This window comes from Symphodus melops, assembly GCF_947650265.1.
Source record: "Symphodus melops genome assembly, chromosome: 13".
Taxonomy (NCBI): Eukaryota; Metazoa; Chordata; class Actinopteri; order Labriformes; family Labridae; genus Symphodus; species Symphodus melops.
Window position 1 is genome coordinate 20,148,679 of NC_136703.1, and position 14,740 is coordinate 20,163,418.

Genomic DNA, 14,740 nt, shown 5'->3' on the forward strand with positions numbered 1-14,740 from the left:
GTTCCCTGAGAATTACACACGATGGGGACTTTCTTTTCTAACTTGGTACCAACTCTGAAGCAGGAACTAAAAAGGTTCCTCTAAACAGAGTTCCAGGAACTTAAGTAGTTCATAGTTCCTGCAGTGGGAATTAATAAAACGGATGGGGAGAAGTTCAAACAGTTCCTAGAAAGATGAAAAAGTTCCTGTGGTTGGAAAAAGCTGAAAGCGATGATAGAACTGACACACACAGTGTACACATTTATCATGAGGAATTTATTTGTCATAGAGATGCATTGGTTTACAATAATGGTACATCTGTATTATCTACTCTTACAAGCTCACCTAAGAGCAGATTCAGCGATGTTCATGTGAGGGTGAAAAAGACCGACAGGGTCATAGAAACGACGTTTTCTTTAAATCAAATGATTATACCTTCAATACAAATATATCAGATCATGTTGGCAGTGAAAATTTCATTTTTTAAAGCAATATTCTTTCTTTTTTTCTTCCACTACATTTGTTTTTTTTTTTTTTTTTTTAAATAATTTGACAAATGTAATAAAATCAACTCATGTGGCCCCAACATAGCAAAACGGAGCTGATCGAATGGAGGAAACGTTTTCATTGTGAAGTGCTAACTATCCATGTTCCCTTTCCTTTGGCTTCTCTGCTCATGGTCCTTTTGTGTACACATATCCATATATATATATATATATATACATACTGTATATGTATACATATATATATAAAAAAAATTAACAGACAGTCATCAATGTGTTTCTGTGATTCCACTCTACTGTACAGACAGAATTTAGAGCTAGATTAAGAACAAAAAAAAAAGGGAAAAAAAAAGAAAAAGAAATGCAGATAAATACAGTGAAAAAATTCCCTAGGAAGAGAGTGTTTGGTTACGTAGATGAAGCAGTTTTTTTTGTTGTTTTTTTTGTTTGGAATATAAAGTCACACAGAATGTGAATGAAGCGGCTTGTCAGTGGAGAGCTCAGGCGTCACAGTCAGAGAGAAGGCACGCGGTCGAACTGAAGGCTTGGCCTCTGCGGGCTGCCGTCGTCTTCATCTCGGTTCATGTCCGGACTGTGGCCGTGCTCGTCTGTGCTCTCTGGAGACTCGTACGGATAATTCTCACATATCTCCTCGTCCTCCTGCTCCTCTTTAATGCTGATGAATATGAAGGGGGAAAAAAAAAAAAAAAAGATGGTGATTTTTTTTTTTTGTGATCACATGACTACATAAATCACAGCTGAGGCTCAAACTGAAAAGTGTTAAGGGAAGGTAACAAGCTCTGGAGCTAACACTCACAAAGCTTGTGGAGGGGACTGTGTTGCACTGCTATCACTTTGGTATCCGGATCCATTAGCGAGGGCTCCGTTCATCTGCTCCTGGAGAACATGAGGCAGGGAGTGCAGCGAGATGCAGCCCATAGAGGCCGGGCTGTACAGAGAGCAGTTGCCGTCTAGACCACCACTCTGCAAAAGTCATTGTCGGATACCATTTGTTATTATGCATCAACACAAACCAGCAGCTGGGACACATTTCTGATTACCGTTATACAGAACATAGGAGCATCTCTTGGCCCTGCGACAACAGCATTTATCATTTGAATGAATATTAAAAAAAAAAGAGCCTTACCGGATGAGCAGACCCGGCTGAGCTCTGGCGGTTCTGCGAGTTCTTCAGAAGAGATCTAGGAGAAAAAAAAATCCACATGTCAGTCGAAAATTAAAAACCTGAAAGATCTGATATCTTCTCAATGGATCATCAACTGTTCAAGATGCTTTTTTTTTTCTAGGTTGCAGGCTAGATTAGCGGATAGGTTGTGCGCCCCCCATGTACAGAGGCATTCCCCACTCTCTCCTTTCATGATTCCCAACTCTATCCGCTCTCTCCAATAAAGGCCCCAAAGTAAAAAAAAAAAAAAAAAGAAAAGTCAGTTAGCCTTTGGGCATATACTGTAAACGATGCAGCCCTTATGTATTTGTTTACAGGGCATTCTTTCACAGCGGGTCAGACGCGGCCCTGAAAACGTTTGCATGAGATTGTATATTTATAGAACTCTTTGAGCTAACGTCTGTTTCAGCAGCTCATTAGCTGCAGCTGTAAACGTATGGCAGCCTCATTTCAGCTGAAAAGTCATCAGTCGTCACGTTAAAAAAACAAACAAACGCAGAAACACAGAAAAAGAGCGCCGAGGTTTTCCAAAGAAGGGGAATTTTAGGGGCTGTGGGTGGGGTTTAGCAAACAGCCGGATGCCCTTAAATACACGGAACAAGGAGCTGCCAATGTAAGCACTGCACCTCTTACTGTTTGTTTAATAAGATACACACAGTTTGGGAGTTTGACTCATCATGGCTCGACATGACAAAAGGAGTAAGAAACAATGATGAGGCCTTTTTGACCACAGCCAGGTTTCACCTCGCAGCCTCGCACTTCTTCAAAACTTTCATTTTGTCCCCCAAAGACGTCCCCTTTCGCTTGTGTCGACGAGCCACGTCAACACGCTGACACTCGGCAGCTCTGCCCTCGCTTACTGTAAACATCGTGTTTACTTATCAGGTGGAGGGAAAAAAAAGGTCAGACGTGGTCGATTTCTGCTTCTGGGCGTTTGGTGATGTCTGACATCATGCGCACGGGACACGCTTACCCGTTACCAGCCGTCTTCTGGGGCCTTCTTCTGTGGAACTCGATCTCGTCTACCGTCCACACAGCCCCCTTAACGTTCTCCAAGCGTACGAAGCATTTATGGAGGCTGAGGTTATGTCTGACGGCATTCTGCAGGACAGAGAGGATGAGAGTTATTTCACACAGATTTGGGTTGAATGACTGACACAGATAGCTGGAGAGACTTTTTCCTCTGTCGTGTAGGAGAAAAAAAATAATAATTCACTGACATGAATTTTTTTTTAAAAGAGTACACACCTTCCAAGTAGCTGCGTTGCGTCTGAAGTATGCAAAGTTTCGCGTGAACCAGTTGTAGATTTCATTTAACGTCAGCTGATTGCGAGGCGATTCAAATATTGCCTACGGAAAAAAAAAAGAAAAGAAAAAAAGTCCAGGAGCGTGTTAGAGAAACGAGAAGTGAAGCAACTGAGAAAAAAAAAAAAAAAAAGTGTTTCTGCTCCAGACACAAAACATGTACAGATTGAGGGTGGCTGTCTGAAAAGGAAGTGAAGTTCCCATTACCTGTCTTATGAGAGAAGCGTAAGTGAACGGAGGTCTGACTTCTGTGCCCAGGTAGAAATCCTTGTTATCGATGATGTCTGTAGGAGCACGGCATGTCAATAAATATAAAAGAACACCAAGTGAGTGAAGCTTTAGTTACGATGTGTGTTTGTGTCATTGTCGACCTTGGCTGACTGAGCGGCTGTACCGCCTCCGTACAGGAGTCCCGGTGAACATGCTGTTGGGAGTGAGGACTGAAGGGGATTCAGAGAGCGGCGTCAGGGGTGTGGACGGCGCTGTGGCGCTCTGAGAGAGGCTCATAGGAGGAGGGCCTTTGGGCAATGTCGCCTGGGAGAAGGATACATTAGATACCAGATTCACCTGAAGAAAAACAACAACAACAACAAAGCACTTAAGTCAGGAAAGTATCAGTGCAGCTACGGGGCCAAAACAATATTTACTTTAATTGAGGGAAACAGCTGAAGCAGGTACTTACAGGCTGAGCTGCGGGTTTGGGTTCAGAGGACTTAAGATGAGCCATCATAGCTTGAAGTCGTTCTTTGTCCTTCTTCAGCTGTGTGCAGACAAGAGGACGGAAATAGAAGTTGAGAGTTGGGTGAATTCGCAGCTTGTGTTACACGATGAAAAATGACATTTGGTGTTGGAGCTGCTTCTTCTCTGGCAACCTGAAAAGAAGTGTAATTATCCGAGGACACATCACTTCTGTTTTTGGCTTTAGCTTGTGAAAACACAACACCACAGCTAACACTGAAAAAGAAATCACTGGAGGGGTTTTCTTTTTTTTTTCTTCCCCCAAAGTTGTCCCTTTTTTCCTTTACTCTTTCTTGGTTTCGAAAAAACAGGACTCGGTGCCACTGCGCTCATCAAAAAGGTTTTCTCTAGAAGTGTTCGCGTCAACGGCCGCAGTCCCTTTCGTGTTCTTGATTTCGAGAGAAAAAAAAAAAAAAAAAAAAGCCAAACGTCAATGTGTACCTGAAGCTCCAGCTGCTGAACCACCTGCATCTGCACACGACACTGAGCTGTACTCTTGTCGTCCAGAATATGTTCACTGTTCAAATGTCTGCAGAAAATAAACAAAAACAAAGAAAAACACAACAGTCAAAATGATGACACTCTTCAGGAAAGCGTTGTGAGCTGCAGGCAGAGAAAACACATCCTCAACACTCTCAGAGTTACTTAAACAGCATAAAGATGCCCCCCCCCCCGACTATCCGCTGTCCTATCTTTAAAATAAAGGCAAAAGAAGAGATGCAATAAAAACATGCACTTTCTCCATATTCTCTAAACGTGTGAAACCTGCAGAGCGTGGTGCATGTGAGTGGACGTTAAACATGACACTGGCTTTAGAGGTATGCACGGATTCTCCACTCACTTGAGAAACGCCTGAAAGTCTCCGAAGACCGTCTCACAGCCGGGCCACTTACACATGCCATTTCCATACAGAGGGTGGCTGTTCTGTGTGCTTTCATCGTACGAACCACTGCAAGCAGTAAAAAAAAAAAAAAAGAGTCAATGAATGAAATATCTCCGAGTCAGCTTTTTGTAGAAGTAAAGGAGAGTATGACAGACTACAGCACCTTTCTTTCCTCTTCAGGAGGCTGTGATGACCGTTGGTGGTCGACAGGTGACCGGACGACTCAGACAGGAGGCTGCCGTTCTCACAGCCTGAAGTCACACACAGGAAATAGTTTGTTTTGATACACAGCTTTGTTTGCACGAGTCACTCTGTAATCTTAACTCAAATTCAGATATACGTTTCATAGCTTGACACTCTGTTATTGAGACACACACAGGCAGACTGATATACACACACGTGCACAAACAGGGCCCTATGGACACATGTGAGAGGGTGGGGGGGGGGGGGCTTGTTGCCTCTCCACAATGTAGAGTTGCAAAAATGAGTGCATTCAATTCTGAAAGAGTTCTAAAAGACTCGCTCAGCTGAATGAAAGTCTTTGGAGGGTGTCGTTTACAGTGGGATTTTTTTTTTTTAATAAAGACAACTTCTCATTGATCAATACATCATCTATTTATGGCTTGTTGCCTCTCCACAATGTCGACCTGAACCTGAAAAAAAAAAAAAATGTAAACACACACACACACAGGCAGAAAAGGGAGTGTGGTTGCAGCATACCTGGGGCGGCTGCGGGGCTGCTGGGAAGCACAGACAGCAGTCCTTGCCTCTGCAGGTTGAGGAGGTGTTGCTGCTGCACCTGAAGGAGCTGCTGCTGGATCGCAATCTGCTGAGCTGTCAGCTGTGACGAGAGAGATAAAGCAATGTCTTACAGTAAACATCCCTCTTAGAACTCTGCACATACTCTACATTGCTGTGGGTCATGTATAGATGAGTTCAGCTCGGCCCTTTTCTTTCGACGGAGAAGTAACCGAGGAAGCTGTTGAGGAAGAATGGAGAGCAGAGTGGACGCGCGGAGGAAAGGCTGAACGCGCCGCCTCATTGAGCAATCACAAAGTCCGAGGCTGCCGATCCCTGAGCTTACAAAATTAATGAGAGCAGGTAATGCTGTTAGCTATATAAAGAAGTCAAACCATCTGTTTTTTTTTTTTTATCACGACAGCCTCTGCTGGTCAAACACTCAGGGGGGGGAAGCAGTGGACGATATTTTTTCATGCTATTTCGGTAGCGTCCAGCAAAGCCCGTGAGAAGAAATGCTCTTTGAGGCTCATCTAACTGGACAGTAAATGATTTAAAAGAGCCAAAGCTGCCTCTTTAAGAGACTCTGCTTACTGACGGTTGTGTTTTGAACACCACTAAGATTAACGATGTCATGCTGTCTGCCATAAATACTTGTCAACAACTTATTGGGACTTAACTGGACTGTGTTTTGACCTGGGATGGAGAAATCGTTCTGCACACGTGACACCTTGAATAGAGTCAGGGTACGAGGGAGGGAGGGGGAAATCGGAACGCAACTTCTGAAGCGTAATTGGAAAAAAACTTCACTCATTAGCGCCTCTCGGAGCGAAAAAACACCTTGTGTGTCATCCAAGACGGGTGATGTTACAATTGCACCTCGGAGTGCTACTTTTTGTGCTGCTGACACACGATGTCGAGCCAAGAAGTGGTCCCATGTTGTCATCCGAGAACAACAGACAACTTGGCATTTTGAAGGCGCGATTCCGCCGAGCGCAGCCACAAGGAGCTGGATGCTGTCACTGTTAGAAAAAAAATAAACGTCATTTACCTCTTGACTAACGATCCCAGCATTCTTCTGCTGCAGCAGCTGAATGTTGAGCTGCTCTTGCTGGTTCTTGAAAACCTCCTGAATTTGTTGCTGCAAGAAATTTGTGAAATGGGAGTCGGGTTAAGAAAAGAACAACCTGGCGGCGAACGACAAAAGGCACGACTCTTGGGAGATCTATCGAACACATTACCTGGTGTAACATGAGGGCTTTCTGCTGCTGGAGCAGGGCCTGGAGCTGCTGGGGACTGAGGATCTGCTGCTGCTGCTGGGGGGTCGGCTGTGATTGTTGTGGGACCTCTACTGGTGGGGTCATCATTGATAACGACACTGGAACCTGCATAGTTGAAAACGACACATCAAAAGGAATGATTAAAAGTTAAAATCACCCCCAAACACAAATTAAAAAAACACTTAAAAAACAATGAACTGTTCTGGGATCAGTCACGTAGGTAGACTGATGCAGGATTGCATGTGCTCTGAAGCTTGTTGAATCTAATCTTTACAGACTCCCCCCCCAGTGTGGACAATCAGTTCATTCACTGTTGACATGTAAATAAAAATCCATATCTTTGTGTCGGGCTAAAAGGATTAAAAGATGCAGCCTTTTTTTTTTCTCCTCTAGTGACCTGACTTTGGGAAACAATGTTTAGAATTAAAAAAAAGAAGAAGAAAAAAACAGACTTCAGCAAGAGCAAATTAGCAACACAGAGGCCTCAGGGAAAAAAAAGAAAAAAAAAGAAAAAAGATGGGACTAACATTGTAACAATTCACCCTTTCATTCAACATCATTGAAACAAACGCTCCAGTCCGTTTTTGGAAACCGAAATAAACAGGTGTTTATATGTGTTCCCACAGCGACACAGACGGTTATGTGTAACATTTAAACACAGACAATCTCTCTCTCTCTCTCTCTCTCTCCGTGCACACGCTGCTACCTCACGCAACTGGAACACCTGCCGCTAGAGGAAACGTTTAGGGGTCGCAGTGTCGTTATTACAAGGCTAATATATGCTAACCGTTTTAAACACGGCAGTAAGTAGCTGATCGATCTTTGTATTGTCACGAAACCCATAAAAGATAAAAGTCATGAAGCCAGAGGGAAAGGGGTCGTGAAACGGTAAAAACAACAAACGATGCGAATGATGTCGCTGGAAAAAAAAAGAAAGAAAGTTTGCTAATCATGTCAACACATGTCAACACATGATCCATGTTCCCTTCATGTTCTGTCTTCATGTAGATGTAAGCTGGTGAACTTTAGCCTCCTGTACATGGCCAGTGACTTCTTCTCATATACAAACACATGCTGTATCTGTCTATTACATGTCTGTGCACAGCTGCGGGTTAAACATTATTTTCAGTATTGATTAATCCTCCTTTTGTTTCCTCCGTCTGTCTGTGAATGTCAGGAAACGCTGGGAAAAAAAAGGGGAATTATGAAATATCAAAGCTGACTGCTGCCGGACAGAAAAATGTGTCTGGATGAACTGGGTGGAAGGATTAGCCGTCGGCTGTGGACGTTGTGATAAAGGGAGAGAATGAGGGTGGTCCCTCGTGGAGAAATCAGTGCAGGTCTAACGGGGTGGTCAAGAGGTATTTCACTGAAATGTGCCGCTCTCTCCTTCCCTTTGACTCAGCATGTGGCGAGGGAGCAGGACTCCATACACGAGAACACAAACGTGTTCGCTTCAACCTTTCCGCCCTGTGAATAACTGAACTCAATTTAATTCCAACGCAGGCACCACTGAGCGACGGCATTCTTCTTTAACATGTGCATGTGTTTGTTTTAACCCTTAACGGGCCTTTAAGGGAATCATGGCAAACATGTATGTGTGGCCTCTCTTTGTCTGGAAGAAAAAGAAAAGCTTTAAATTATTTAAATTCAAACCTGCATGTGTATGACATCAGAATTGTATTTCATACCTTTTTACTTCATTAAATACTTTTTTTTTTCTTTCATTTTGACAGTCGACAGGAGTCTTTTCTCTCTCATGTTTTTTTTTTTTAAGATAAGATTATTATACTTTTTATATTATTATTATACGTATTATTATACGTATTATTATACGTCTCGCAGGTGGAGATGTTTAAAGTGTTACAGCGGCAAAGCAGAGAAAATCACACAGTGCAAAATTAAATTAGATTTTTAAAAAAATACAAAGAGCCAGTAAGCCTCATGTTTGGTGCTTGTGCTTTCATCAAACCTCATGTTAGCCTTCAGTTAGTCTTCCTTTTTTTTTTGTCCTTACTGTTTGGGTTTCTTCTGTTTTTCGCTTTCTGTGTCAAAGCACCTTGAACGCTCTGCGTGTAGAGGGTGATATTAAATAAAAGTGACTCTTCTCTTTCTATCAGTAACAGGATCATTGGAGCGCTGCACCCAAAGCCTCTTTCTCAAGTCAAGAAAAAAAAAAAAAGAAAAAAAAAAAAAAGATCAGAGCGACTTGCAGTTCTGCTTATTTGTTATTCTCAGTTCAGTGGTCAATCTAGCGAGCTGAACTTGGCTCTACTGCCGCTGCAGCCGAAATAGAAGCAAACAAAAACAACCCCATCCGATGTCCCGGGGGATTTAGAACTCCATCAAAACAACAACAACAACAACAACCAGTACCACGAAAACAACAACAACATCCTCTGCTTGGCATGCAGCAATTACCGCACCCTCCCCCCTACCTCCCTCTCTCTCTCTCTCCCTCTCTCTCTCTCTCTCTCTCTCTCTGTCAAGCCCCCGCAGCTCAGGGGATGTTTACAGTAAACATAAACAGAGTCATCAAAAAAATTGCAGAGAGAAATAAATAATGAATAAAAAAGCACACAGAGCCTGTTTATGAAAACAGAACTTGAGATTCGGATTTTAATTAAGGCCTGAACCACAAACAAACATCTCTCTCTCTCTCTGAGGCAGGGTCTGTTTCGAATCGGGTAAACAAACTGACAGTGAATTTCACACAGGCTTTGGGCTAACAATAACAGACGCCTGCCTCCTGGTTTGTCCTTTCTTATGAAATTCAATGCTGCAGAGGTGGCCGCCAAAGCAATGAAAACAGGTCTATCCCACAAACAGAGCCAGTTTGCCCCCCGCCCTCCCTCCCTCCCCCCGCTCTCTATTTTTCCTGTGGACACCATCAACACAACAACAGCCTTTGACTAATCCCTGTTGCCATGGCAGCCAGCAAGTCCAAACATCTTCTGTTGTTGTTATTGTTGAAAGTCATACCAGTGAGAAACGGAGTGTAAACACTGATCTGTTCCCGCAAGACTGGTCTTGTGAACTCTTGAGATGACTGACAGCGAGCGCCAACGCTGAACGAAGAAAAACAAAACTTGCAGAAAAAACAAACACAAATGTGCTTTCTTTTCAGGAGATTTATTTCCAAAATCTCCCCCCCCCGATGGGTGCGGCGCGAGAGAAGATTGACATTTTGCGAAAACAAAAAAATATTTGGTTATTAACTCAGGTGAAGATTTGAAGAGGAGCTCCAAGAAACACGACTTTAAAATGACTTCACTCCCATTGACACACACTCACTCTGTTTAAGTGAGCACATGATTAAAAAGTGATTAAAAATAGCTTTGTAATCTCACAGAACAAACACACAGAGAGAGTTAAACAAACCTGATAGCCTCCATTGAAAGTCTGCGTGGCTGCTGAAAAAAACACAAAACGCTGCTCAGCAGTGAGGTTCTGTCTAACTGAGCCCGGCTAACCTACATGATGTGAGCATAAACAAAACTAACAATATAACAGTGATCCCTCCGCCCAGCAGGAGCCCAGCTCTCCCTCCCCTTCGAAACCTCAGTGCAAACCTCCCCCATCCCTGTGTTCCCCCCCCCCCCGGCATAATAAATAGACAACGGCCGGAGAGTTTGGAGGCACGGGGGGGGGGGGATTCAAAGTGAGATACTTTTACATCCAAAAAACTAAACATGGACATGTTGGGAGTGTGCTGCTCGCCATGTGTCACCTGTATCTTCTACCTGCTCGTGTGCGTGAATAATCCAGAGAAGAAGAATGATGTTTGAGAGCTACAGCATGAAGTCAAATTTAGCACAATTCAGAGTGATTCACACTTCAGCTTTCTTTTTTTTTTTTTTTTTTAAAGGGTTGCATCAGCTGCAACATATGTTTGTTCCATTGAGTCGAAATGTCACAAATATGCTTCCCAGAAGCTGCACAGTGCTGTAACAAAATAACGGAGCCTTCCTTATTCAAAAAAAAAAAAAAAAAAAAAAAAAAAAAGCCAGCACTTTCTATGAAAACATCGGAATCAGCTTGAGTTTCTTGTTGCAAAAATCTTGGGAAAAAAAAAAAAAGTTTTATAGCTACACGCTATCACTATAGCGTGTAGCTTTCGTCGAGAAAAGCTCGCCGTCTCTCAGATTCTTCGAACATAAAAGGTCAGCGCTGTTCAAGCGTCTCTGACGACACAAACCTCGGTTCTCCTTCTTATTTGTTACACAATATTTTCTGAGAATCTGCCGTCCGAAGCGATGGCATCAGCATTAGACTGTTAAAGAACGAGACCAACTTCCTTCAGAGCAGCAACATGCAGCTAAGCACTCTTTTTTCTTTCAGCATCAAAAAAAATAAAAAAAACTACATTTCAGTTCTCTTAACCAATTCATCATCTTGTCAGTAAAGTGAGGACTTATTATAGATTTTGTATTTTCCGGTCCTGTCGGGCGTTTTTTTTGGTACGTGTTTTTTAACACCAACAGTGTAAAAGTCTCCCGGTTCAATTCCTGAAAGAGATTTTCTTTTTTTTTTAAAGAAGAAATTCCTCATATTTGTAAAGATGACGCTGTCATCATAGCTGCACGTTCATTCCTATCACTCTCCTCTTTATTCAATAGATTACACACCCTTGTGTTATTTCTACACGTGTAGTTAAATAAACGGGGCTTTTTATAAAGAAACCCTAAAGCCGGTGTGTTGCCTGAGTGCAGCTGGAAGCGACTGACCCTGGGTGCCTCTGGAGGAGGAGTCTGGCTGCTCCTCAGTCGACTCTCATTCTCAGAGTTGTTCCCGTTCTCGCTGTGACTCGCTGGAATGGTGTGGCTTGTTGGTTCTGACCCAGACTCATGCATCTGGACTTCAGTGACCTGAGAGAGGAAGCGAGCATTAAAGCAAACAGCTGGAGCAGAAGAACACACATAAAAACAAAGAAAGCAGAACAACTCTTTTCTGGCCGTTTGGGATTTTTTTTTCTCACGAGTGTTTATTGATCCATTCTGTTCAAAATGTCATTAATATATAATAATAATAATAATAATAGTAGAGTCTGAACAGGCCTTTATGCTTTCAAACACTTCTCTTCCCTTGTGCTGAAAAAAAAAGCTGAGGCACTAAAAGTTAAGAACTCGCCTGTTATAGCTCGAACGTCCAAGACAAACATTCTCTTCTACAAGTGAGAGAGAGGAACATGCTAGGTCTATTTGTTGAATAAGCGAGTGCTGCCATGACTACTGTAAACACAGGGGCCCTGGGTCCGTGTTTATGTGCAAACATATCTTCCTTCTGGAACAATTTACCATTAACCAGGTGGTGCGATAAACGGCTGTGGCAGGTAGTACAATGCACAAAGTAGGCTTTTATGTATACAGCTTGGGAGTGTTTGAGTCAAACGCTTGGCAGCGTAAACAAAGGTAAATACAAGTAGGCAAACAAATAATGCGAGCAGATGGAAACCTACACAGTCAAGCCTTAAAATGAACGAGGCCACACGGCCTCCGGGATAATATCATTATGTTTTAGGGGGTTTTCTCGACGGTCAAATTCACAAGCTGAAATCAAACGGCGAGGCTTCACTTCAGCGACATCTGTAAGATGATCTGATCAGACCGTGTACATTCAGAGGAACTCCAGAGACAAACTGTTCCAGCAGTCAGATCAGAACGACTAACAGAGAAAGGAGGGGGGGGGGGGATAAAAAGCTCAACTAGTGGCCTTCTATTGAGCAGGACTAATAGATAACTACAAGTGGAAAGTTATGTCTGGGTGCCGCAACATTTTCATAAGCCAGTCATATCACAGATGGGCAAAACTGATGTAATTCCTGCAATCTTATACTAACGCTATCTTATCAAAACAGGTTTCCACTCTGTTTGCTTTTGCTTTCAGGAGCAGGATTAGATCGGCACACAAAGGCCAGTGTTTCCTGTAGATTTTTCTGAAGATGTCAGAGGTGATTTTGGACGCATGAAGCAGGATGACAGACTCCTTGTTGCGTTCAACATAGGTCACCCTTAACATTTATTTCAGAAAAAAAAATTGTTTTATCTGGATACTGCAGGATTGCTATATTTGAAATGGTTGTGCAGCAAAGCAACTCTCTCTTTTTTTCTTTTTGAGGTGAGCGGTGGAAAAAGACACACTGATTGTCTTTTTGACTTTATTTAAACTATTCTCACCACGGGGGAAAACTCTCCAGAAGTGAGGGGGCCCCCCTCTCTCTCTCTCTCGCTCTTCAAAGAATGTAAAGGAAACCCTGCAAAGAGGCCTTTCCTTGTCAAAGAGTAAACAACATACACCCGCACCTTTTAGGTTACAAAGTGACAAAGGCGAGAAATGTAAATCATCAAATCCCCTCGGGTGAAGCAATTTCAATTTAAATCAGTGATGTTTAAATATGTGTGTAGCAGACAGGCACGTTTTTGTAACTTTCTGTTTCTGGAATTTATTCAACAAGTACAGCCACAATTATTAGGATGTTGCCCCTTTCATAGCCGATCGATAGTTCACTTTGTGATGCCCTCGCTTTAATCTGTATAGTCTGTAATGTTTTTTTCCTCCGCATCTGGAGCTGATTCAGCCCATCTAGGTAAGATTGATTCTGTAAATGTCACCACCATCTTTTTTTTCTTTTTTCCAAACTCAACATGTGGCAGATTGTAGGAGCTGGTTTCATATTGTTCCGACTTTACCTCCTGAACACAGCCGACAATTCAACCCAGGAATCAACACACTCAACGTCATAGCTTCAATATTGAATGAAGGTGATCTGATGTTATTAACTGTTTTTATCAGAACAGAAGTATGTGTATATATATATATATATATATATATATATATATATATATATATATATATATATATATATATGTAGAGAGAGAGAGATATTTAGATATAGATATGAATGGAATCAATATCCGTTCACAGCGACCATTGCGGTCTCATGTTGGCGTGGAGGAGTTGTGCTCGGTCGCATGTTGGCGGTAGGTATCAATATGAAATACGAAATATGAGGGTTTTTAAGTGTTTGTTTTGTTTTTTTCAGTTGAGATAGTCATATTATGTTTTGTATAACACGTTAGTTACACTGGGAAACGTTGTTCGATCAACCTTGCGGGTGATAACGTTTCGACAAAAGCTAGCCTGCCCTCTATGCTGCTAGCAGGTAAGAGACGTTCATCTCACCCCCCCCCTCTTCGTTTTTTGACACAAAAATACAATTAACCTATAGTTTAGTGAAATGTTCGTTCAACGAGTGTCATCGCGATATTGAAAAAAACGCGTACTCACCGAAATGTGAGGGGGCAGACAGTCTTTTGACTCGGGGTGGCGTCTGGAGAATGAACCTCGAAGCAGCACCAGTGCCTTCCTTGGTAGCGAGCTAGCCACAAGTTGCTAACGGGGGGGCGTGGCTAATGTAAAAGTAAACAATGGTGACGTCACGTCCACACGAGAGACTGTTACGGAGTCTGCAGACCGAAGACTGAAAGAAAAGACTTTATGACCCAAAAGAAAAGCCCCTTTTTTTATTTTGCTATAAGTATCATATTTATAGAACATTAAAATATGTATATCTTGCACACTGAAAATCTGTGTCTCTTAAAAACTAACTTCTGCCAAAAACTTAATGTGAATGAATTTCCAGGATTTATAAAGCATTTAATCCTTACAGGTCTGTTTTCAGGGGAAAACATGGTCAGTGTGCTTCAATGTAGGATCTTTATGAACTACGTTTATGCCAATGCTCTGATGCAACCACAAGGGGTCACACTTTTCCTGTCTGCAGTCATGAAATGGTGGCATGACTCCTGGAAAAAGTGAGCCGTGTGTCTCTGCATCATACGTCAATTATAATACACAACACATAAAACGAACCCCCACCCCAGACTTTCGAAGCTGTGAACTTTGTTATCTGCCTCCTTCTTCTTTTTTCCCCCTCAAACCTGCACCTGAACTCCGTAATGAGGTATATTCTGCTTATATTGGTCTTCATACACTACTCCACTTTATTCTGTTTGACATCAATTCTCATATCTTAACCATCACAGCACTATGGTCACTTTATTCTTTCAGTATTCATCTTTTGGTATAGCTTTAGCATATATTTAGTCTTGTACTATTAAGTGCTATG

At 42.3% G+C, this 14,740-nt stretch overlaps 1 protein-coding gene across 3 annotated transcripts; it reads right to left on the reverse strand.

Annotated features, from left to right (window-relative positions):
- Positions 1-236: 236 nt before the first annotated feature.
- LOC306833617 (forkhead box protein P1-like) lies at positions 237-14,013 on the reverse strand. Of its 3 annotated transcripts, XM_079359004.1 has the most exons (17): positions 13,900-13,990; positions 12,789-12,865; positions 11,340-11,480; positions 6,574-6,717; positions 6,384-6,473; positions 5,315-5,435; positions 4,758-4,845; positions 4,553-4,660; positions 4,153-4,240; positions 3,656-3,733; positions 3,345-3,540; positions 3,181-3,257; positions 2,917-3,018; positions 2,642-2,769; positions 1,630-1,684; positions 1,300-1,466; positions 237-1,158 (listed from the first exon to the last, which is right to left on the reverse strand). In XM_079359004.1, the coding sequence occupies exons 3-17, from the start codon at positions 11,463-11,465 to the stop codon at positions 996-998; spliced, it is 1,731 nt and encodes a 576-aa protein (XP_079215130.1). In that variant the 5' UTR covers positions 11,466-11,480; positions 12,789-12,865; positions 13,900-13,990; the 3' UTR covers positions 237-995. The 3 variants fall into 3 exon arrangements, with proteins under 3 accessions (XP_079215130.1, XP_079215128.1, XP_079215129.1); XM_079359002.1 differs by lacking the exon at positions 12,789-12,865 and having other exon boundaries at positions 13,900-14,013; XM_079359003.1 differs by lacking the exons at positions 11,340-11,480; positions 12,789-12,865; positions 13,900-13,990 and adding an exon at positions 9,994-10,138.
- Positions 14,014-14,740: the final 727 nt, after the last annotated feature.

What these genes read in the sequence shown, in the direction of transcription:
- LOC306833617 (XM_079359002.1), bottom strand. Translation starts at nt 11,465, where the DNA reads ATGCATGAGTCTGGGTCAGAACCAACAAGCCACACCATTCCAGCGAGT. An exon ending in AAGCCCTCATGTTACACCAG is followed by an intron (nt 6,474 to 6,573) that starts GTAATGTGTTCG and finishes AATTTCTTGCAG; the next exon opens with CAACAAATTCAGGAGGTTTT. An exon ending in CTCCTGAAGAGGAAAGAAAG is followed by an intron (nt 4,661 to 4,757) that starts GTGCTGTAGTCT and finishes TACTGCTTGCAG; the next exon opens with TGGTTCGTACGATGAAAGCA.